Here is a 24,037-nt window from a genome sequence, read left to right on the forward strand (position 1 = left end):
AGTTAATGATGCAATAAGCGAAAAAAAGAGTGATTTTAATGATATTTCCTCTGATTCTCAAGCAGTCAAAATTGAACAAGACGACATACAGACGAATAAAAAAGGAAAAATTTCATCATTTTCGTTGGAGCAAGATATTCTTTCAATTGAAGATTCAACAACTGCAGATGCGATGCAAGGCAATAAAGATTCACAAAGTTCCAACATAAAATTTGGAGATCAACTTCAAAAATTTGATGAAGTTGAAAAAAAAATTACGAATACTTTGATGGAACTGGAAGAACGTTTGGATTCAACAAGTCAAAGGCTTCGAATTATTCTTGAAAAATCTCTTCTGAAACATTGTGAACTTTGTCTGAAGGATAATCCAAAAACTCAATTAATTTGGAATGATACCAAACGGAAATGGGCAAAAGAACCTCTTTAAATTTTTCTTCTTCTTCTTCTTCTTTATTTGTTTGCTTGCTTGCTGACAAACGCTTTGAATAAAAATTATAAAAAAATATTATATGATCCGTAATAAAAAATTTTTTATAAGAAAATAATTTTTCCAAAAAAAAGAGAAAAACTACTGTGATATAACTGGCACAACTCGAAATCAAGCATCATAAAAACATTAAGTTCTTCCTTTTTCTAAAAGGAGAATTAACTTGTTTGATACATTTCAAAAAACGGATTAAAAATTGCTATGCGATTACTGGACAAGATGGAAAAGAAATTTTTATAATTTTTCACGTTTCGTCAACAACACTTATATGGTTTTGCATAGAAAATAGTGCCGATTGTGCAGAACAAACTATTCTTTCTCAAACCGAGTTTTCTTTCACTGAAAAAAATTTGGAAAAAAGCGAACTAAAAGAATTTAAACCTTTTATATTTCGTTTGAATCGAAACTTTAAAATGGGGGCCTTACATTTGCTTCAACTATCGTTTCGATGTCATTCCATCATATCCAATCAAAACGTATTTTTACTTTTTTCAGAAGAAAACTGTTTGTATCAACTAAGTTTCCAGGAAAATAAGCGGCGAAGCATGTCTGACTTTTCTTGTTCTCAAAATACCAATTCATTAAACCCATCTAATTATCAATTGAACCAAAAGACTTTAACACATGCTCCAGTCTTGAATGAGCTTCTTTCACAAAATACAACAAGATCATTTATTGTGCAATCTGAAATTTCATCAAGGTTTGGAGTGCCCAGAAGAAAGCGGTTTGAAATTGCTTCTCCAACATCAATAATTTTCAGTCAGCACCAGTCATCAGAAAAGAGAGATCCAGAAATGAAGTATCAACAGTACTTTCCCTGCATTGTCGAAGTTGCTATGAAAACACTTGGACAAACAAATCTAGATGGAAGAGAACATCAAAGGATTACAGTGGTTTCTTGTTTGGACGAAAGCACATTTCTTATTGGATGGGATGACGGAGCAATTTCTTTGGCACGACTTTACAGCCACTCACCTTTCTCAGTTGAGATCGGCGGAACATTAGAAATGAGCCAACATAAGCAGACATCTTCGTTCACCCCTCTTCTTGTCTTTTCGACAGTTTTAAATTTTGGAGAAGAAATTGTTTCGATACAAGAAGTAACTTTGAATGAGGAAGGCTCAACCAATGCTAAAGGAGAACTGAGTTCCTTGCTGTTGGCTATTATTGGAAAGAGAGGAAGACTTGGGTTATTTTCAATTGACATTTCGCAATTGGTGATGAAGACAATTGAGCCAAACAAAAAAGAAACAGCCGATTCATCTTCTGATGCTCATGCGAAAGAAATCACTTCAAAAATTGATGAAGGAGAAAATGTGCTACAAAATGAACAATATAAAAATATACACATCCAAAATGATTTATATTTGAATACTGAGAATAAAATATCATCTTCATCATCATTGACATCGACATTTCATTCTGCGTCTGCAGCTCCTTCGCTTTCTCGTGGCCGCTTTAAATCGAAACTTGCAGCCACTTCGCTTTTCCGTCCTGCTGTGCCAATGTTAGCTGCAGTCTCGAAGACAACAGCTGACGATTCAAACACAGGAAAACTGGGATCATTTCAAATGGATTTACAAAAGCAGAAGATTTCAATGCAGAGAGGGGAAGAGAAGAAAACTGAAGTACCATCTACCAGAAGTAACTTTTCGGCAATTACTTCTCTTTTCGAAAACGAAAAAAACGAAAAAAACGAAGAAAAAGAAGAAAAAGAAGCCGAAGAATATGATAAAAATGAGATTTGTGAAGATGGAAAAATATCAAGTCAGCGCTTGTATCTGAAGTCTGACAGTTCACAAGCGACGCCAGCAGAAACCTCACTCGCTACGAAGCAGTTCACATTTCTCAAAAAGAATCTTGTTAATTCGTTGCCTCAATTCCTTATAAAGCAGCCATCTAATCAGTCCGCTCAATCAGAAGTATCAGAAATCAATAAGCAGCGACCCTATAAATTCATTGTTGAATATTCGCTTCCATTCCAAATCTCACAAATAGCTCTGTGTTCGTTTGCTGGACACGCTCGGCAGCTGAAGGCGTTGCTTTTGTTAACTTCAGACAATTCTCTTTTTGGTCTGCCTCTTTTCGACTGGGAAGTGGAATTGCGCCAACTTCTTTCAAGGTCTGATGGAAAGCAATCTTTTCACCAGCAATTCTTGCAAAGATACAAAGTCCCAGTTGCATTTTTTCGCAGAATGGTTCCAATCTGTTTTGCTTCTGGCAAAAGGGAATGGGATGAATCTGATGATGAATGCAGTACTCCTCATACTTCATCAACATTGGAATCTTCTTTATCATCATCTTCTTCTTTTTCGATCAGACCAATTTGTTTATTCCCTTTTTCATATTTTGGAAGTAAGTTATTCTGCATTGACCAAAAAAGAAACAACTGCTCTGTTTTTTCTATTTCTTCGGGAGTTCCCTTTATCTATCGTTCAGATTCTGGAAGTTTGTTTCCTGTTCCATTTCTCTTTCAATCGCTCACCGAGTTTCTGGACAGAAGTGCACCATTTGCAATTTCAAATGATTCGACCAATTTTTCGGTCAGAAAGAACATGCAAGACTCTTCTTCGATGATGTTATCGAAAAGCTTATCATCAGCCAGTTCAATAACAAGTCAATCAACAATTGTGAATTCAATGTTTCATCCTCATCACATCATACGCTCACATACACAGCTTTATTTGGACATTCTGTCGCCTCGCTCTCCTCTTTCTAAGAGAATGGCCGCAGCTGAAGTGCAATCACGCAAATTGACAACACAACTTAACTCATTAAACTATGTGATGACATTCATATGCGCGCATCCTTCATTCACGGTGGAACCAGAGCCAACTCTGCTGAGCTTTAAAAGCAACCCAGTTTTTTCTAGTTTTTTTGCTGAGAATGCAATGCAATCGTCTGCTCATCCTTCTCCTTTGTCGTCAAGCAATGTCCAATCATTAAGGTCAAGTAATTTTCTTCCACAAACGTTTCTTTCACATCAGAATCAACAGCTTTCCTTTGAAATCCCATTAGTGCTCAAGCTCACCTGTGCAAAGATGTTCTATTTATTTTACAGCTCAACATCGTATTCGAAAGGTTCTTTGCAAGCAACGCTGAAAGATGCGCTGAAGGAGTGGTTCAGCTGGTTCGTGACAGTCTCCATCTGGACAGATGCAATTAGCCTTCCTCCTCCGCTTTTAACTTCAATTTCTGCTCAACAAAAGAAGCAACATCAATCTTTTCCATTTTCCTCTTTTGAGCTGACAGGCTCCTCTTTGCTTCAGAAAGCAAATGCTCAAAGTTCATTCAACGAGACACATTCATCTAGGCAATCGACTCTTCTTCAATCAGTTACTCTCGATTTGACATCCATGTCAAATCAGATATTCTTTTGTGATCGAGGCGATACAATGATAATTCCCCTTATTGTTCCTGTTACTGTTCCATTGTCGTTTCAATCACTTTCTCAAATTGCAGTCTCAGCGTCTCTTCGTTGTGTCTGCCTTTTTCAGCCTCAAATCTCTTCAGAAGCTAAATCAAGAAATGAATATGGATCTGCTTCTTCTTTGGTCATCCCGAAAAAATCGAATTATCTCACACATTTTTTCATTCCTTTGAAGAAAGACACGAAATCTTCTTTTTCCATTCACGCTCCTCAATGTTGTCTGGACATAATCGAATTGGCATCAATGATTCCTCGCACTTCTCCCGAAGAGTTAGCTAACGATCTGGCCGAGCCTCCTCTTCATCCTTCATTTATTGCTGCTATTCAGGCGTCATCTCCTTCATCTCCTTCGCCATCATCGCAGTTATTATCACCATCAACATCAATATCGCCAACAGCTTCTTCCGCTTCTTCCGCTTCTTCCTCTTCCTCGTGCTCTTCTTTGCCAACATCGTTATTCTTTTCACCAGCGAAGCAGATTTCAGGGCAATATCAGGATCTGCCATTCTCTGTTGATATGATCACAACAGAATCACGCATATCATTTCTCTTCAACAACATTTTAACATTTTTGAATGATAAAAAGAAAAGTTATTCACAGTTGCAAACAGCTTTTTCAGCCAATTCAAACTCTTTTTTGTCTCCATACCAATCAGAACGCACAGCACAAGCCAGCTCTGCCCCTTCTCCTTCTCCTTCTCCTTCGTCTGATCAGAATTTATTTGCAGCCCTTATGTCTTGGAAAGCCAGTCCTCTGTGGTCGCATTCTGCAGACACGAAAGCCAGCATGTTGATCAGATTGGCTGTGATATTCTCGTCTTTGTGCAGCAACACATCGTCCAACGCCTCTCAGTTCATTCAGCCGGCTGGATGGAGTTGGGAAAGATCGATGCTAAATTCTGTAATCCCGGACATTCGCTCAACTTCTGCTCCTGTCCCGTTTTCAAATCTGGTCGATGCTCCAAAGAATACCTTTTCACTCCCGCATCTTCCACTGCTTCCTTCAAATGCCAGTTCCAGCTCGCATTTGCTGACACAACGAGAACCTGAAGTATTTTCGATGAGCTTTCAGATGAGCCATCTGGGCTGCAGCCACCAGTTTAAAATTCAGCTGCGGTTTTGTCCTCGGCAGCCATTGGACAACACTTCTTTCAGCAGCAAAGACGGAAGAGATATGAAAAAGACGACACTTTCGCATTATTTCGGAGTGGCTACCAAGGAAGGAGAGGCAAATCGTAAAGTTTTGATAACTCTCTCCTCAAATGCAATTTCTGATCTTTCTCTTTTGGCTGCTGCTGTTGCCTCGCGATTGAAAGGCTCTCAAACAACTACGCCTCTTCAGACTTCAAAATAGACGGACTGCTTTCTTTGCGATTGCTTCACAATTTGTAAAGCCAATTCGATTTTTGCGATACTTACAAATTTCAATTTGTTTATTGATGACTGCTTCACAAATACAGAGCAGACATTTTTTGCAGGAAAAACAGTTGAAGGTGGTTTGTTTCACTAATTACAATTTCGACAATGCTTTTTTTAAGAAAGCAAGTGAATCTGTGTCGTTGTGCCCCAAAACAAAATAATTATAAAGAAATGCTTCAAGTAATAAAAGCAACTATATCAAGTCAAATAATAATTAAGTGATTATTCTTTCATTCAATATTGAACCAAGTCTAAACATAGCTTATATTGCGCTTTTGCAATAATAAAGATTTATAACTTATATTTATGAAATTTATTTTTGTTCTTTTACAAAAAATTATTTTCTATTAAAAATTATTTTTTTGATTGAATCTTTTTTAAATTCTTTTTTGTTCTTCCGAATAACATTTATTTTTAAAATTCTTTGATATTTATAAAAATATATTGCACTTTATACAGTTAAATATTTTGAATGCATTATTTATTTTCCAAAAAAAGTGCGTTATACACGTAAGTGAAATATGATCGCAACCATACGAAATTATTTTTAAAATATGTCCAAAGAAATTAAAGCTGAATCACACGATTCAACAAATGAAAGCACCAAAGAGGAACAAGGTTCTTCAACAGATAAAAAGATAGAAGAAATAGATGTGTGATTGGAAAATTTCATTTATTTTTGCTTTTTGCTGAATAACATTAACAATATTTCACCTGTAAACACATTCTTTGAAATTCAAAAATAATTAATTATTAACATTTGGAAAAAAATATAGAAAAAAGAAGACAAAGATCAGAAAACAGAAAGTGGATCAAAATCAACAACTGAAAATAAAACTGATTCACGTCTGCATAAAATAATCCTTTTTTTGAGAAATTTTTGAATCAATTTCATTGATTTTATAGATAAACAAGGGACACAAGGAAGTGCGGAACTTTCAAGAAAACCAGGTTTTCGATTATGAATTTTTTAGCAGCCATTTGATTCATTTTCTTTCTTTTAGGTACTGATCTTCCAGATTTACAATATGCACAGAAAACTGGACAGAAACTCATGCAAACACTTCCTCCAACTGTACCTATAAGTGAAATGTTTCCAAAAAAGAAATATCCATCCGGGAAGATAGATAAATATGCAGACGAAGGGTTTGGATAGTCACTTTCGATATTAAAAATTAAATTTTTGAAACCCATTTATGTTGCACTTATACAATATAATTCTTATTATGTTTAGCACACTTCATCGATCAGCTGATTCTGCGAAAATCAGAATCGAAATTATGAATGATTCGATGACAAACGATTTTCGAAAAGCTGCAGAAGTGCATCGACAAATGCGAGCGTATGCCCGGAGTCTTCTACATGTTGGAATGAAGTTATATGATTTTGTAACAGAAGTTGAAATGAGAGGAAGACTTTTGATGGAGGATTCGTTTCTGGCTCCAGTGAGAGAAGATCTGCTTCGTGCGTCATGCGCTTCACTGTCACCTGAGATGCAGGATCTTTTGTCTCACTTGGGATTTGTTTCTACAGCTTCTTCGTCTGCAGCTCCTCAGCCAGACGAGAAAAAGTCGAAAAAGAAGGGAAAAGACAAAAGCAAACAGAAAGAGGCATCTGACGAAGAGGAGCTTCAATCATTGATATCTTCGCTCTATCCAGATTACACGCATGCTGTTTCAGGCTTAGCGTTCCCAACTGGATTATCAATCGACAACTGCGCAGCGCATTACACACCCAATCCAGGTGATCCACGAAAGTACAAAGAAGGAGAACTTATGAAGATTGATATTGGAACACATTCACACGGGTTCATCATTGACAGCGCATTCTCAGTTTGTCTTGAAGCTCCACGTTCTTCTTCTTCCGACGCTCCTTCCTCTTCGGCCATGCCATCCGATTCGCTTTCTGCTCATTCCTCGTCTTCGCCGGCGTCGATGACCGGGAAGCAGCAAGTCATCCAGGCGTCGAGAGAGGCAACGTGGACAGGACTGAAAATGGCTGGAATTGATGCGCGATTGTGTGAAATTGGAGGTGCCATTGAAGAAACCATCCGCTCGTTTGAGGCTGAAATCGGGGGAAGGACGCGTCGTCTGAGGCCTGTTAAGAACCTCTCCGGGCACGAGCTGGGGCCGTATCTGGTGCACGACGGAAACTCTGTGCCCATCGTAGCGAATGGATGCGAGCCGCACCTGAAAATGGAAGAGGGGCACGTGTATGCCATTGAGACATTCGCATCAACTGGAAAGGGAAGTGTTTCTGACGGAGGCGACTGCTCTCATTACATGATGGATCCTGATGCCCTTGCCAATCTTGGCTCTGTTCGGAACCCGAAGGGGCGCAAACTGGCACATCACATTTCCCAGCGCTTCAGCACACTTGCGTGGTGCAGGCGCTGGCTGGATGAGACAGGAGAAAAGCATCATCTGCTTGCTTTGAAGTCACTTATTGATGCTGGACTTGTCGATCCGTATCCTCCTCTGAGCGATACAGTAGGAAGCTTTGTATCTCAGCATGAGCATACAATCCTTTTGAGGCCAACTGCGAAAGAAGTTGTGTCATTTGGTGATGATGACAATCTTCTTTCTTAAAAAATTTTTTGATAAATATTTAAATCATTTTTTTCGCAATATGTTTTATTTTTAATTAATAAATAAATCAACAACATTATAAATTAATTAATTTTTGCTTATAGTTGTGTAAATATTTTTGGTTTGAAACATGTAAAAATTTTTGTTCAAACCCAAAAAACATAATAGTCGAAATTATATTTTCATTGATCTGTTAAAAATTTAAACAGACTTGTTTATTTCGTTACATGAATCTTTTTAAGTTTGTAATTTTCATTCATTTGCTAGACAAAAGACTTTTCATTAAAATAACCTGGAACTTCATCTTATAAATTGTTCGATCTCTGCAAAATCTTTAGAGAAGATACTCGCCATGAAGAGGGAAAGTCTGTCCCAATTAAAAATATTGAAGCTGTTCAAGATTTAACAAACATCATTCGCACAAATCTTGGACCAAATGGTATTCATATTAATTGCACTATTCATCCTTATTTATGGTTATATATTTATTTTTTTAGGATTATCAAAACTTGTTGTTACCCATTTGGATAAAGTGATTGTTACACGACGAACAGAAACTGTACTCTATAATTTGACTGTTGAACACCCAGTTGCAAAATTGGTTGTTATGGCAGCGAAGAATCAAGCTGATGAAGTTGGTGATGGAACAACTCAAATTGTTGCGTGGATTGGAGAACTTCTCTCAAAGATCAAACCACTTATTTTGATGCGACTCCCAATTAAAGATATTCAAACCGGACTTGATCTTTCTCTTGAACATGCTTTAAATCTTCTTCCAAAATTGGCTGTACACGAAATAACAGATCCATTTAACCTTGACCAAGTTACAAAAGTCCTTAAACCAGTTATTGGCGCAAAAATGTCTGGACAGGAAGACTTTTTGGCTCCGTTAGTGGCAAAAGCATGCATTGATATCTGCCCTAAAAACCCTGCTAATTTTAATGTCGATAATGTGAGATTTGCAAAGGTTATGGGAGGAATTGTAACTGACAGCTCGGTTGTTCGTGGATTTTGCATTCCTCGTACTACAGAAGGAGAAATTAAAAAGGTAACTAATGCAAAAATTGCTGTTTTCGGATGCGCAATTGATAGGGATGAAGGTGAAACAAAAGGAACTATTGTCATGAACACAGCCGATGAGTTACAGTCATACACAGCAAAGGAAGAAATGAGAATGAAAGCTATTGTTGAAGAGATAATATCATCTGGAGCAAATGTTGTTGTTACAGGCTCAACTGTTAGCGAAATTGCATTGCATTATCTGGAACAAAACCACATTATGGTTATTAAAATCCTGTCAAAATTCGATTTGCGCCGTTTTTGCCTTGCAACGCATGCCACATCACTTGTTCGCCTCGGGAAGCCAACTGCTGAAGAGCTTGGATTCTGCCATTCAATCAGGGTGACAGAAGTTGGTGGAATGGAAGTTTTAATTATTTCTCAAGAAGAGGATGAAGACGATGAAAGTTCATCATCATCTTCTTCTTCTGAAAAGGCAGCAGTTACTTCACGCGTCTCCACAATCATTCTGCGTTCATCAACCCAGGCTGCTTTGGATGATGTTGAAAGAGTGATGATTGATGCTGTTAACACATATAAGGATATGGTGAAAAACTCAATGTTTGTTGCAGGCGGAGGTGCCTTTGAAGCTGAACTTTCTCAGCAGATGCTGGCATTTGGTGCAACTCAAACGAATCTTGCTCAGTATTCAATTGGCGCCTTTGCAGAATCACTTCTCTGCGTTCCTCGTATCTTGGCTGAAACAGCTGGAATGAATGCTAATGAGACAATTACTCAATTAACACATGCACATGCACAAGGAAAAGTTAATACAGGCGTTAATGTTGAATCGTTGTCACTTGAAGATATGAAGGAAAAAGGAATTTTCGATTCACTTTATTTGAAAGAATGGGTGCTGCGCTTTGGTGTGGATTGTGTCAAGACAGTGCTCTCTGTTGATTCAATCATTATGTCAAAGCCAGCAGGAATTAAACCACCTGGAGAACGTACAATTGGAGGTGCCGATCAGGACTAAGCAAATCACCAAAAAGATGCTGAATCATTTTCACTTCTCATTCACACTCATTATTTCTTTGAAATCTATTAAATTAACCCTTTCACGCTCTTAATCATTCAACATCAAAGATTATTTATATCTAATTAAAAAAGAATAAATTTTTTCGTCAAACACACAAATATACCCACAATTATTTTAAAGATCAAATAAATAAAAGCATCATCTCATTTTCTTTAAAAGCAAAATGACAAGCAAAGAAGATATCATTGATGACACATCAATATATGGGGAAAATGCTTCAAGGAATTTATTTTGTCATTTTCAAGCTCATGAACAAGAATTGAAGGATTTACAAAAACATCAAAAATCAGAGTTAATATCTTCAACATACCCTGAGGAATTAAATAACCCTGAGGATAATAAATATCTAGCATTTGCATCAGCATGTAAAAATGTATCTGCATCAATTATTGCATTGAAAGAATCATTGAAACAAAAACAAAGAAAATCTCTACGTAATTTTACAAATAAGCAAGATGAATATAAAGCAGCGGAAAGCGTTATTTCTGTGAGTAAAAAATTAAGACAAATGGAAGAATCACTTTCTTTAATGGCGAATAAAATTCATGAATCTAGAAATCACATGTTGTCAAAAAGTGAAAGTCTGTAAAATATATTAAATTTTTTCTTTCGTCAAAACTCAATTTCATAAAGATGATCAGTTATTTAGAATGATGAAAAATCCACTTCAATTCAGCTCAGATATTTCTGATAGAGAAATCGTTTACCCTCATGTTAAACAACCAGAAGATAAAAACTCACCAAAATTTTCGGAACAATTTATAGACTCTCACAATGATTATAGTTGGGAATGTCTTTCAAGTCGAATGCTGAACCTTGATCGAAAATTGAAACTAATTGAAGCGCATTTACCTTGTATTTCATCTCGGCAATATTTAAAGCAATTTCATTCTTCATTCACAACTCCTCCCTTTTATTCTTCATTCGCTGGAGTTGCCCCACCTGCTACGGATTCAATGGATTATGCAGGCTGTAGTGAAAAAGCTTTGACACTTACACTTGCACAACTGAAGCAACGCATCGAAAGTATTCCTTCTTCGCTTTTGAATAACTCAAGGAGATCATCTTCTCCTATTTCTTTGACGGCAACATCCCCTCAAATATCAGGAAGCTATGTACAGCCAAGTTTTTCATCATCTCCTCTTACAATACATCGCGCAGAACAACAGAAAATGATTGAGAAAAGAGTTAATGAAATGGACGAATTATTAAAGATATTGAAATGGAGATGCACAACGAAATCGGACTGTCTAGTGAATGAAAAAGATAATCAATTTAAAGAAGCAAACGAAATCATAAATGACGAACAAGAAAAAAAAACATATCACGAAGGAGTAAGCATGACAAACTCTATTTCATCTTCTCAATCGTCATCATCATTTAATGCATCTGCTCATCAACCGAATCTCTCAAAAGAAATATCTTTCCGTACTCATATTTCCGTTTCTGGTGCAGCTCAAATGAAACGGATGTTCGATGAGTGTAGTTCTTTTGGTGAATCTTGGCAAGTTGTTGATGAAAGACTGAAAGAAATTGAATTACTTAAGCAATCAGCAATTTTTGTGGAAAATTCGTTGGTTTCAAAGGAAATTTTGGATAAGTTAAATAAGAAAGAAGAGGGTACTGATTTACAAGCAACAAAGAAGATAAAATCTATATTTTTTGAGAAAGAATTCAAAGAAATAGAAAAGGTTGAGAAAAAAGCAAATGAAGTGAAAGAAGAGCTTATTGAAACCATCCAATGTGAAAACGGAATTATGACAAAGATGAATGAATTGGAAAAGGAAATGGAACTTTTGCGGCAAAGCTTGAAGTAGAGATTGATTTGTTTTATAATTTTTCTTTTCTTTTTTGATTTTTTATTATTTTAATTTTTGACTTTAAATATGCGCAGAATCTGAACACGTCCTAATTTTTTCACAAGAAATTATTCATTCATTTTCTTCTATTATGTCTGTGCGTTTCGCTAAATAGTTAAACGTGGTGAATCCAAAAAAAAAAAAAAAATTCTTCCAAACCTACCGTTTTGCGCCTAATCCTTTTCGAATTTTGCATCAATGTTCTCAAATAAACATCAAAAAGATGTGTTCAAAATAATAAATCCTCGTTCCAGTTTAATATTTTTTTGGAAGGTTTAATAGTTTATAAGGTCATTTTATATTGGGAACTGTTATTTCAAAAATGATAAAAATTGAAACAAATCCATGAAAACATGAGAGAATAATAAAGCTAATAAATAATCTCTCTTTTGCTATTTTCAGAAAGAATTATATGTGTGATTTTTTTGAAATCATAACTTTTTTCGAAGTGTTGATTTTATTTAAGGTTGTTTGTCATTGGAAAGATATTTTGTTTTCAAATGCCAAAATTATCTCAACAGTTTAAAAAACGAATGTTTCATCTATAATGAAAATGAAAATGTTTTGAAAAACCTTTTCATTTTTTAGTGTTTTTTGATTGATAATAATAGTGAATTCTCAAACGAAACTTTTTTATTGAGAAAACATGATATCAAAAATAATTGCCCTATTTCATTTTTGTTTTACAGATATGGGAGATTATTTTTGAAAGCATGTTTCTTCAATAAAAAATTTCGGTTCGAAAATTTTTATTGATAATTAACAAATTCATAAACGATAGTAATTGCGCTTATATAAGATATCTTCATCTTTGCTTCAGCAAAAACATATGATTTTGAAAGAGGTGTGATGAATTTGGTATTTGAATACAAAATCTCTTCCCTTTAACAAACAACCTTTAAAAAAATTAACTCCCCGAAAAAAGCTATGCTTTCAAAAATAATCACCCATATCGCATTAAAAACCGGACGTCGCACAAAATACCGGACATGATCGATTTCACAATAACTGCAAGAAAAATAATTCTGACTATTTTCCTCAAAACATATCTCATTAATGCTGACTCATTTGATAAACGAGACTTTCAAAACTTCCTCGTTTATGCTCAGAAAAAAATTATTATTTTATTTTCGGTAAAAATAGGATTTTGAGTTTCTTCGAGATTTTAAAAGTAATTTTCTCTGAGCACAAATGAAACTACTTTGAAAGTCTCGTTTATCATATGAGTTTCTATTGATGAGATATATTTTGAGGAAAATTAACAGAATTATTCCTCTTGCAGTTATTGTTAAATTGATCTTGTCCAGTATTTTGTGTGATGTCCAGTTTTTTATGCGATATCTGTAATTTTTTTTTAAAATCAAAATGATAGCTCCAAACACTTGAAAGTTTATCCTCCATATAAATCCTTTATCTTGAAGATGAATATAGTTAGTGTTAATAATGGTGAACACTTTCAATAACTGTGGACAGTCGCATTATCTCAACAACTGTTGATCGTTGCATTTAAACAATAAACCCAATTATTCCCTCAATGAATATGAACTTATAAGACATACAGAAATGAAAATATTTGCTCCCAAGAATTAAAAACTTAACGTTTTCAATTTTCGGAGAAACTCTCAGAAAATAGATTCTCCGAGTTTCTCCGAAAATAATAAATTATTATTCCAAAATTTAATTGTTATGTGTGAATGAAAAAAACAATTCGTATTAATTCACATACAATGAGGGAATAATTGGGCTAATTGTCAAAAAACAATTATCAACAGTTTTTGAGATAATGCCACTGTCCACAGATATTGAAAGTGTCCACCATTATTAACACTAACTATATGTCTAATTTAAATGAAATTGTGATATGAAGATTTTTTTGAAAGTTTCATGAGGATTATGCTTTTTTCGAAAAGGCATACTTCAACTAAAAGTTTATCAGTTATTTTTCCCAATTTGATCATTCCGAGAAAAAATCGAAGTTATTTAAGTTTATTATAATCCCTTTGTTATGAAAGCATGTAAAAAATCAAAAAATCTTTAAATTGAGTAAGAAAATTAAAAAACAAAAAATATTGAACTTATGATCACTTTGATCTAGAATTTCCAAATTAAAATCCCTCTCGAAATAAGACTTTTCCGAATAAAAAATGAGTATTATTGCAAAGACACCTAACGAATGAATGCAAATATTACGAAAAAGAGACATAATTTGAGGATAATAAATTGAGTGTGTTTGTAACTCTCTGAGATTCTGCTATTTATTTCACTTTTTAAAAACTTCATCGTCAATTTATCCATTTATTTCAGACATATAAACTATCCTCAATTTAAATAAAAACTTAAAGAACAGCATAACAAAAATAAATGAATATTTTTCGGTTTCACTGATGTCCTTAAAGTTTCTTTATGCCAAATGTGAATAATGAAATGAGAAGTTCACAACATCGTTTTTTTTTTTTTGTAAATTTATCCAAACGGCTTCATTTGCACGAGAATAATGTTTTTAAATCAAATATTAGAAATGAGTTTTGACTTTTTCAAAAGCTATTTTCACTTCAGATGGGGGAAAATATGAACTTCCAAGCATTTTTTGCACAAAGCATGAAAAAATTGTTTCGCTCATAACTTTGTTTCGCTTTCTCGGATTTCAAAATAATTTAGGTTTTCATATCCGCAAACAGGCATCGTTGAAATTAAAACATAAAGTTTTCCAACATTTCACGAATGTCAAAAAATAAATCCATTTTTATTATGTTTTTTGATCTCAAAAAGTCAATGAAAAGTGCATAATTTTCCAATGAAAATGTTTGAAACAAAATATTATTGCCACATATCAATAACAAATTCAATTTTGGAGGAAGGTTTTTCCCTGACAACAGAATTAGGAAATGAAGTGCTCACTCCTAAGTTGCGATTGCACATTTTAGAGAAAAATTTTCAATTTTGAGCAATTCTTCATGAAATGCAAGCTTTCAATCCGTGAAAGAACCGTTTTCATCTTCACGTTCGTTTGTTTCATGCAAAGGCCTAATTTCCATAAAAAACAATTTCTCTTTTGATAATGAAATTTTGCAGTTTCATTAATCGTAGTAATTATTAAGTTCTGCTTTGTTCAAAAAACAAGAAATGTTTACAGAAGAAAAAAAATTTTTGTGCAAAATATTATTGTTATTGGGTGATTCTTTTTGAAAAGTCACAAATGTTTAATTTTCAAATTAATGAAAGATTTAATATTTTGCTCAAAGTTTTGTTTTCACAAACCACACTTCGCTAATATAGAATCTATTCATTGATTATGCTATTTCAAACATTCTTGAGGAGATTTGTGAGCTGAAACAGAAATTTGAGCAAAATATGAAATATTTGATTTATTTGGAAATTAAACATTTGCGACTTTTCAAAAAGAATAACCCTTATTAAATGTAAAAACAGTTTTCAGTATTTTAACTTGTGATTATCAATATTTTAGCCGGCAATTATGAACGATTCAAAAATTATGAAAAAAACAAAATAAAAAATACTATTTAACAAAAAAATAAATATGATAACGAAGATGTTGACTAAAATAGATATGAATTTAATGTGCAAATACCGAAATGTGTTTTCGAAAATTTTTATTTTTCAATTAACAATTTCCATCTTGAATTATTTTGAATGCTTGAAAGAAATTCAATATTATTACAATATTGGAAAGAAAAAATTTTCCTCACAGAAGGAAAAAGACGAACAATCTGAGAAATTAATAATACTTAAAAAACTTGGAAAAATATTGACTCATTTTCAAAAGAATGTTGAATATGAAATAACAATATGTGATTTCATTTGCAAAAAATTCATTTGTTTTTATCACAAAGAATTAGCAACAACTTTTTAAGACTTGTTTGCATAAATTTCATGTTTTTAATCGTTGTAAATTATGTAACTTCACTTAAAATAGTGAATAATGTTTTTTATTTTCGAATCATAACAACTCATTTTATCATTAAAAATATTAATGTGAATATTTTTTTTGATTCATGCAAAAAAAATTAAAAATAAATGATTTCTTTTTTAAAATTTAGATTTTGAATAAAAGAGACAATTTTTTGTTTTTATCACATCAAAAAATTGAAATATAAAATCGAACATGTTTGTTTTTTCTTTGTTGCCATATCATCCGAAAAAATTTTTAGAACTCAACAAATATTTCGGAAATTGAGAGTTTCATTTTTATATTTATGGTTTTGAACAAAGAAAAATTATTATATGTAAAATGATTGAAAGCCAATGTGCAAAGGTGGAGCAGACTTTTTCAAATGACAACGTCTTTTCTTTTTCCCCTGTTACCTGCGCATCACGATCAATTGAAAACAAATTAGGAACTGGAAAATTGACAATAAGTAACTTGGGCTTGGAATTTTTATCGGCACATTGTGATGAACAACAAGATGGTTCAACAAAGGATAACATTCATTTGCAAATTGCATTAACAGATTTTGGTGTTCATGGAATACAAAAAATCGAAAAAGAAATGAAACTTTCTCTTTTCGTTCAAAAGATTTATGAAGAAGATGAACAATCAACAAATACAACTTCTATGGATTCAGATTTACACGATTTAGAAGATAAATGCACGGGAAACACATTAGTTTCAAAGGAGAAATGCTTTTGGTTCATTTTTGATGATATACAAGGTTTTCTTTCTTTTTGAAGTAACTTTTAACCAAAATTCAAATTCTTTATAGTTCAAAAAAGTTTTAAATTTTTATCTTTTCTTCTTTCTCAAATTCACGAAGATAATGATATGACACCTGATCCTGTTTTTTTCGAAGATGATGAAATGGATGAAAAGATGACAATACAACATGAAAGCGATATGATAGATAGCAAAGAGCAGTCTATATTTGCAAACGCAGAGGGTGATGAAAGCGAAATGGATGAATCAATTCAGGATTTTCAAAAAAATGCTTTTTTAGAATGAGAAATTAAATGGCAAGAAAGACATTTCATAACATTTCACTCTTTTCATTTTATTACTGGGAATAAAACCATTTATTTTTAAAAAATGTTTGTTTTGAATGATGATATTTGAAAAATTAAACAAACATTTAATGAAAAGTCCACATTTAATTTCGTTGATCACCAAACAAATTTTCGTTTATTTTTTTAAAGCTAGTGAAGATGAAGAACATTAGCGATGAAAATTAGAAAGAAAGGAAAATAATAATTCTGAAATCAATATTGCGGAGATCAGTCAATGAAACAGAACAAAAAAGAAGTGATTTTGTGAACCTAAGAAATCTGAATTTTCGAGAAAGGAAAGAAGCTAAAGAGTATTACAAAGGAAAAGCGAAGTTAATAATACAGGAGTGAAATTGTTGGACAATCGTATTTTTTATGAATGAAAGTAAGTTATCTTCTCCATTTTGACAATGGAAAAAATTGATGAAAACAGAATGATAATAAAGGAGAAAGATCAATTGAAGAAAAACAATGAGGTATTGTTTTTTGAGATGAACTGAAGTGAACAAGTGCATTCGTGCAAGAAGAAGAGATTCACAAAATCAAGAGAAAAACGAAAGATTATAGCAAAAAAAAATAAAAAAAAAAAAAAAAAAAAAAAAAAAAAAAAACGAAAAACATTTTTTTGATTGAAGCCCAAAATTCATATGTGAAGATGAGGGCGAGCAATTTGAAGAAATAGTTGAAATCTCCGAATCACCATCACAGCATTTTATTTTTTGTTATTGGATATTTACAATGATTTCGACACTTTCAATATTTGTTTCTGAGTCCTTCAACAAATCTTTCCTCTTCATTGCTCTCATATTCTTCTCAAGGAATTTTTCTTCATCTTCCTTTTCACCTCCTCTTCTCATATTGTTTGGATTTACAAAAATTGGAGGAATGTGGGTTTCAGGAGGAAAGATAGATTCACAAAAGCAGTTGAAGAAACAGTTCCATCGAAAATGGATGAAGGAGTAAACATTGAATAATTATGGGATTAATCATATAAAAGTAACAAGTGATTTGAGGCTAGAATTTAACAAAAATGAAGAAAGTTGATTTACTATTTTGAGTTTTTTATTTTGTTACATGTTAACTTTTGAAAAAAGTATTAAAAAGAATAATGTTAATAAAAAAAAATACTTCTAAAGAATATTAATTAATTTGAAAAACAATGAAAAAGGAAAAATTAAAAAATATAATGACAATAGACAAAAATGCTTCATATCTTTAAGCATTCACAAAATATTGTTCTAAATCCTCACTTATTGGAAGAAAAGGGCTTCCGTGTAATGAAGAAAGTATTTCACAAAAGCTAATTATCAAATCTTCATAACCTTCTTCTTCTAAAATTCCTTTTGTTTCACTTTTTATCTTATTCCATTTGAACTCGTTGTATTCTTTATCGCCCTTTTCTTCCAATCTACTCGAAACTAAGATATAGAACCTCAAACAACAGCATAAATTAAAAAATTTCAATGTTGGCTGTTGGATTTCCTCCAAAAAGAAGTCAAAAACTCCAGCCTTCAATAAAACTTCATAGCTTTTGGCTTCCTTTCGTGCTACAGAATGAAAAAGAGTTGCACATTGTCTAAATATAATCTGTTCGTCTTCCTTCATCGCTCGACATATATCAACAATACGCACAGATAACCCGATAAACTCTTCATCATATAATTGCTGTTTTGAACCAAAAAGCAAAATGGCTGATAACCATCTTTCTATAACATCAATATCCATTTTGTCGATGCCTTCTTTCTCCTTTTTATTCAAATCTCCACATTTTGTCATTTCAGTTAATTCTTTGGTTGCCTCATCCACAAATCGCAACTTATTTGCAACAATATCTTTTAAATCATCATTGTCAAACAATCTGTTCATCAGAAATTGCCAAGCTAATTGATATGCGAGCCGCGTCAGATTGTGGTGTACCTGGTGATATAGAATAATTTGTTTGACATCCTTCAAATACAGCTCTTTTTTTATTTTCTGACAAAAACCAGAAAAAACGAAACAAATAATGAATAATAAAGTCATAACAGCATGCCACAAGATTCTTTATATTGCACAAAGCTAACAAAGTCATTTCCACTTCCTTTTGTGTCTCCTCATCTTCCTCTTTGTTCAGTGCAACTTTCAGAAGGCAAGTCACAAATATAGGAATAGTTTCTTCTGGCAGCTTGCAATAGCCATCATGCATCATAAGATAGCATCTGCAAAGATCTGCAAGAAACTTTTCGTCCTTTTCGTCTTTCTTCTTATCTTCTTCAACAATGACATCCCCAAATCTTTTGGGCAATGAAGAACTATCAAAACTATGAATCCTAAAATATTTCAACATTTTGCAGCTACCAGCACATTTCAATAACATGTTAACTTTCTCCAATGACAGCTTCTTTTCTGCAATCATTTTTTCCATTTTATTGAACAATTCTGTCGTGAAAACTGATTGAAATTCTTTTTCATTCAAATCGTTCACAACTTCGTTCATTTCTTCAATTTTCCGTTTTTGATCATCTTGATCGCAATGTTCTAGAGCAACAAACACTTCTATAAAAAATATAAAACAACATAACATAAAGATACTTCAAACGCAATTGAAAATGAACAAACCTGAAAACTTCTCCGTTGAGACCGTCTTAAGAAATCTGTAATTTATCATGCTAAATATAGACGAACTCATCGTACTTGCTTTAATCATGTTTTATCACAAGAAAAATTAACAGTTAAAGAATATTTGTAAAAAATATATTATGCTGATTATGCAATAAATAAGAAAGACTAGAAACAAAATACCTACAACTATGATTCAGGAAAATAGATGATAAAAGAGAAATTTCAATGAATCAAGGGTCAAATCAGGCTAAATTTAGATATTAATCTATAAAAATTTTGATCTACCCAACATTTATTCTGACAGTGTATGTTTTTTTTAACAGTACATCACGAAATGAATGTTTCTGATGCTTATGTACTTTTTACTTTGGAAGCAACAATAAATCCATCAACGAAATAGAGGTTTAAAGAGAAAAGGAAAACGAGCAAGCAAAGCTCAAAAAATGTAAATGTATTTTATTTTTTGAGACACATATTCGGAGAAAAAACAATGTCGCACAACGCTCACATTTGCGATGATTTTTTAGAGCAATCTTTTGTGTTCCTATTGATCTTGTTCAAAAAAGTGGAAGAGCTTTTTGAAGATAAATAAAATGAATAATTTTTTAATCAAAATGGTAAACGACAAGAGCATTAACTTTTCTTCTCACACGAAAGTGAATCAAATAAGTCAAATTGTGAAAGAGCAAGACAAAATGCTTTGAATGGTTTTTGACGCCAAGGCTTTGAAATGAAAAAATTGAGAAATGCGTAAAAGCCAGCTCCGATAACAAACTCACAAAGTTATATGATGGGTGCTTCAACAGTGTTAGGAGATGCTTTTTCTTCTCTTGAAAATTATAGAAAACTCTTGAAACAATTGTCCATCTGCAGTCAGATGAAAAATGATTTGTTAACTATTAAGAATAAGTCTACAATTTTTAAAAATTTATTCATGGAACATTCAAGAATTATTATTCTTCAAACGCAAGCAATATAAACGCGATTTCAGTGGAGGCCATTATTCAGAAAACAATTTTATGAACTTTTTGTTATGTAAAGAACTTAAGGAGCTTTAATTCATATTCTGAAAACTCTTTACGCAAACTCAATCTTCTTTGAACAAACAAGATGTCTATCTGCCATTCCCAACAATGTCAGCGAACACAAAGACTTGAACAAATGAAAGGGTATCCTTAAAAATATTTCATATCCTGTTATATTATTATTATCGCACCATTTCAAACAGAAAAACAATCTTTTTTCCCAATCTTCAATACAACTCACTGGATGCATTGCACTATTCTTTGTTATTTTTATTGAACAAATATTCAACTTTGCTTTCAACTATTACTGTAGTGCATTTGATGAAAAGTTTTTAATTCCAATCACATATTCAAAAGCTGATATCAGCTTTTACGATCAATTGTAAACGAAGATGGAGCGAAGTCTTTTTCGTCTTTGTCTGTTGCGCTTGCATTCCGATGCTTTTCTTATTGATTCATGCCCATTCTTTCTTTTTCTTTTCTTGGAAGAAAAATTTCAAACAATTTTTGATATGTCATTCAACAAAATTTTCTTGTTTTCTCACTCTTCCTTTTCCAAGTCAAAGTATCTTTGAAGAGCCAGAGCAATGTTGAGTTTCGTTACATTCAAAATTAAATTGACAATGGAACATTTGGAGATTTTCACTTTTATTCGTCACACTCATCTTCTTTTTCAACATCTGCTTTATCGCTTCATCTCGATTATTCAAATGGATGAGATTTTTTAGTGAATTAAAAGAAATTTCACACATTATTTTTTTTTAAAAATTGGAAGTCACTTATTTCTATAGATTATTTCCATTATCATATTAAAAATCAGAATGAATTAAAAATAATTGTTATTTTTTGGTTTTTTTAAAGAAATATATCATTAATTGAGATAAATGAATGACAAATGTACACACATTTCTTAAACAATTATGATTTTCTATTAAAACAGAAAAAATTTCTCATTTTATTAATTTACTATGGTATGATCAATTTTGTTCCTGTTTTTTGATAATTGTTCATGAGTTCACTGCAGCAGGATCTTGCCCTATCATGCCCTGGTTTGAGATTTTATTTGTTAACTAGAATTAAAAATTTGCTTAGTGGCATATGGAAGTGGCAATTTCCCAGTTGTATTTTTACTCTGTTGCTATCTTATATGCCTTTTCTTTACTGTTCATGAAACGATTCATGTATTCTGGAAAAGCTCTTGGAAGAGAAATTTGATTAAAAAATCGTTTTTGACATTGATATCACTATTTTTATTTCTGCGTACATTATTCTTAGTTGTACCGTTTCCATTCAACAAACTTGGATACATGCTTGCTTGCGATCAACTACCACGATACCTTATTTTTCTTGGATGGCAAATGCTCGCACTTTGGCTTGGAAGTGCTGTGCTATCATCATTTGCAAAAGATAGATCATCACGCACTTGGATATCTATTATATTTATTGGAATCTTTTTGTTATACATATGTGGGTCCATCGTTGTTAGCATTATCACAAACGTATATATACATATTTGTCCATTCTCTCTCTCTTTTTGAGCATTCTTTCAAAATAATTATTTGGCATTTTTTTAAATTTAGAAAGAAGATTATGAAGATTCTCCATATGTACATGATAAATATTTTGCTTACGTCGATATAGCCAATTACTTTACAATTGTTATTTCAATTCTTGTGTATTGGTGTCGTCTTCTTCAAATTTATGTGAAATTGAACAAACATCTTCCATTTCAAGCACGCATAAGATTTCTTCTTGTATTGATATTTATCATGTGCGCAATATTTTTTGCACGCTTTTTATATGTGTTTTTCTATGCATTTGGCATAAATCATCTTCAAAATCTTCTTGGGAAGTTATCAGACGAAGTGTTGAATGACAATAAACCGATGTGTGCAGTTAATATTTTGTCATTTATTTTGGATAATTAATTTCCCGGTTTCTTTGTGCACGCTCTATTTTTTAATACTTTGCATTAATTCTCAGGTCGGTGTTTTACGTGTTTTACATGATATTTTTCCTGATCTTTGAAATATCTCCGTCAGTTCTGCTGTTGCTCACATACTTTCTTCTTTCTGTGCATGCCACGCTCACCAAAAAGGAGAGAAAGGAACATTCGAACAGAGCGCATTCATCTTCCAGAGGGAAAGATAAAACTTCTCATTCAGAACGCTCTGGAAAGGAATCTGGGAGGAAAAAAGGGAAGCGAAAGAAGAAAAAGAGCAGGGCTGCCAGCGAACAATTGCCGAACGAACCATTTTTGGAGGAAAAAGGAAGAAGACAGTACGGAACGAACTACACCAGCGACTCGCAGGCGCTTCTGAGCGGAGAGAGGGATCTGAAGGACGAATACGATAGAGGCAGAAGCGGAGACTTTGGCGACGGAAGTGAAGCTGAGCCGATGGAGTCGCCGCCATACACGTACTCTTCGCAGGACAGCCGGAAGCTTTATTCGAATGCGCTGTCGAGTGCCTCTGGCAACCCCCAGCTCCAAGCTCAGCTTTCGCCCAACACTTCATCGCTGGCCCACTCACCTCAGCACGTCACTGATGCCTACAGCACACAGCAGTCATATCAGATGGGATATGCGCTGCCGTACCAGTCGCGAGCTTTCTTTGAGTCGCCTTCTAATCGCCAGGGCGCATCCAGCGCAGACACAAAATTAGCTGGGTCGCCCGAGAGCGTGTCGTCGGCGTCGAACTCGACCACGTTCACAGCCGAGCTGCTGAAAGGGAAGCAGCAGAAGACGCCGCGGGAAGAGGATGTCTTTTTGTTGGGGCAGAAGCCTCTGCCGTATCAGCAGATGCAGATTGCTGGGGGAGATGGCGGTGGCAGCGCGGGAGGGAAAGGAGGAGGGAAAGAAGGGCAGATGAGGGGGTGGATGGAGCGGACGGACAGCAGCTGCACAGAGGGAATTGGAGTGGTGGGGATTAACAGCGACGAGCATCTGATGTCAGATTACGATGCAACTTGAACATCGAGAATTTTTTATTGATTTAATTCAATTGTAAATGTTTCTGATTTCTGATTTCTTTTTCTTTTTCTTTTCACTTTTTTTCTTTTCTTTTCTTTTTATTTTATTAACTTTATTAAAAGTGTTGAAATTGAACCTGTTTTTTTATTGAGTTAGCCAGAAAGAAGTTGTTTTTATTGTCTAATGATATCTTTTTAGTTCTGAGTATTTCAATAGAATTTTTTTAATTTTATTTTTATTTAAATATTTTATTTTATTCAATTCTTATTCATCTTTACATCAAGAGTGTTTTCATTCTCGTTTGCATCTCATTTTATTTATTTATTTATTTATTTTTAAAACAGTAAAAATTGCGAATAATTTGAGATTGATAAGATTTTTAAAGTTAAGTGTTTCTGCCTTTCTGCTTTGCATTCATTTTTTATTTTATTAAAAAAAAGATCAATTATTTATTGATGCTCCACTTTCTCATTATTCCAAGTTGTTAATAAATGTTGAATGCTTTTTCTCTTTCTCTTTCTCTTTCTTATTCTTATTCTTCTCTTTTTCTTCTAAAGAAAG

The 24,037-nt window shown here is 33.3% G+C and overlaps 7 protein-coding genes across 7 annotated transcripts; 6 read left to right on the top strand and 1 right to left on the bottom strand.

Annotated features, from left to right (window-relative positions):
- Nucleotides 1-900: 900 nt before the first annotated feature.
- Nucleotides 901-5,794, top strand: MONOS_6675 (uncharacterized protein; the record flags this gene model as incomplete). The annotated part of the gene is made up of 1 exon (XM_067876923.1): nt 901-5,794. One exon carries the CDS (start codon nt 901-903, stop codon nt 5,269-5,271), a length of 4,371 nt encoding a protein of 1,456 aa, XP_067729359.1. The 3' UTR covers nt 5,272-5,794.
- Nucleotides 5,795-5,871: 77 nt separating this feature from the next.
- MONOS_6674 (putative Methionine aminopeptidase 2) lies at nt 5,872-8,007 on the top strand. The gene is made up of 5 exons (XM_067876922.1): nt 5,872-5,989; nt 6,113-6,182; nt 6,243-6,287; nt 6,341-6,482; nt 6,571-8,007. Exons 1-5 carry the CDS (start codon nt 5,891-5,893, stop codon nt 7,922-7,924), a joined length of 1,710 nt encoding a protein of 569 aa, XP_067729360.1. The 5' UTR covers nt 5,872-5,890; the 3' UTR covers nt 7,925-8,007.
- A 144-nt stretch (nt 8,008-8,151) lies between these two features.
- Nucleotides 8,152-10,092, top strand: MONOS_6673 (chaperonin containing TCP1, group II (cytosolic); the record flags this gene model as incomplete). The annotated part of the gene is made up of 3 exons (XM_067876921.1): nt 8,152-8,165; nt 8,263-8,363; nt 8,422-10,092. 3 exons carry the CDS (start codon nt 8,152-8,154, stop codon nt 9,957-9,959), a joined length of 1,653 nt encoding a protein of 550 aa, XP_067729361.1. The 3' UTR covers nt 9,960-10,092.
- A 35-nt stretch (nt 10,093-10,127) lies between these two features.
- Nucleotides 10,128-11,919, top strand: MONOS_6672 (uncharacterized protein). The gene is made up of 2 exons (XM_067876920.1): nt 10,128-10,603; nt 10,656-11,919. Exons 1-2 carry the CDS (start codon nt 10,186-10,188, stop codon nt 11,837-11,839), a joined length of 1,602 nt encoding a protein of 533 aa, XP_067729362.1. The 5' UTR covers nt 10,128-10,185; the 3' UTR covers nt 11,840-11,919.
- A 4,188-nt stretch (nt 11,920-16,107) lies between these two features.
- On the top strand, nt 16,108-16,923 carry MONOS_6671 (uncharacterized protein). Its single transcript, XM_067876919.1, has 2 exons — nt 16,108-16,551; nt 16,603-16,923. Exons 1-2 carry the CDS (start codon nt 16,131-16,133, stop codon nt 16,836-16,838), a joined length of 657 nt encoding a protein of 218 aa, XP_067729363.1. The 5' UTR covers nt 16,108-16,130; the 3' UTR covers nt 16,839-16,923.
- Nucleotides 16,924-18,297: 1,374 nt separating this feature from the next.
- MONOS_6670 (uncharacterized protein) lies at nt 18,298-19,526 on the bottom strand (the record flags this gene model as incomplete). Its single annotated transcript, XM_067876918.1, has 4 exons — nt 18,298-18,311; nt 18,451-18,737; nt 18,943-19,414; nt 19,478-19,526. 4 exons carry the CDS (start codon nt 19,524-19,526, stop codon nt 18,298-18,300), a joined length of 822 nt encoding a protein of 273 aa, XP_067729364.1.
- Nucleotides 19,527-21,812: 2,286 nt separating this feature from the next.
- MONOS_6669 (uncharacterized protein) lies at nt 21,813-23,476 on the top strand (the record flags this gene model as incomplete). Its single annotated transcript, XM_067876916.1, has 3 exons — nt 21,813-22,004; nt 22,086-22,393; nt 22,489-23,476. The coding sequence occupies 3 exons, from the start codon at nt 21,813-21,815 to the stop codon at nt 23,474-23,476; spliced, it is 1,488 nt and encodes a 495-aa protein (XP_067729365.1).
- Nucleotides 23,477-24,037: the final 561 nt, after the last annotated feature.

This window comes from Monocercomonoides exilis, assembly GCF_001643675.1.
Source record: "Monocercomonoides exilis strain PA203 chromosome Unknown scaffold17-1647472, whole genome shotgun sequence".
In the NCBI taxonomy this organism is placed as follows: domain Eukaryota; phylum Preaxostyla; order Oxymonadida; family Polymastigidae; genus Monocercomonoides; species Monocercomonoides exilis.

Coding starts and splice junctions, on each gene's coding strand:
- MONOS_6674 (XM_067876922.1), top strand. CDS start 5,891: ATGTCCAAAGAAATTAAAGCTGAATCACACGATTCAACAAATGAAAGC. Junction 6,183..6,242: donor TGAAAATAAAACTGATTCAC/GTCTGCATAAAA, acceptor TTGATTTTATAG/ATAAACAAGGGACACAAGGA. Junction 6,483..6,570: donor GATAAATATGCAGACGAAGG/GTTTGGATAGTC, acceptor TATTATGTTTAG/CACACTTCATCGATCAGCTG.
- MONOS_6672 (XM_067876920.1), top strand. CDS start 10,186: ATGACAAGCAAAGAAGATATCATTGATGACACATCAATATATGGGGAA. Junction 10,604..10,655: donor CATGTTGTCAAAAAGTGAAA/GTCTGTAAAATA, acceptor AATTTCATAAAG/ATGATCAGTTATTTAGAATG.
- MONOS_6671 (XM_067876919.1), top strand. CDS start 16,131: ATGATTGAAAGCCAATGTGCAAAGGTGGAGCAGACTTTTTCAAATGAC. Junction 16,552..16,602: donor CATTTTTGATGATATACAAG/GTTTTCTTTCTT, acceptor AATTCTTTATAG/TTCAAAAAAGTTTTAAATTT.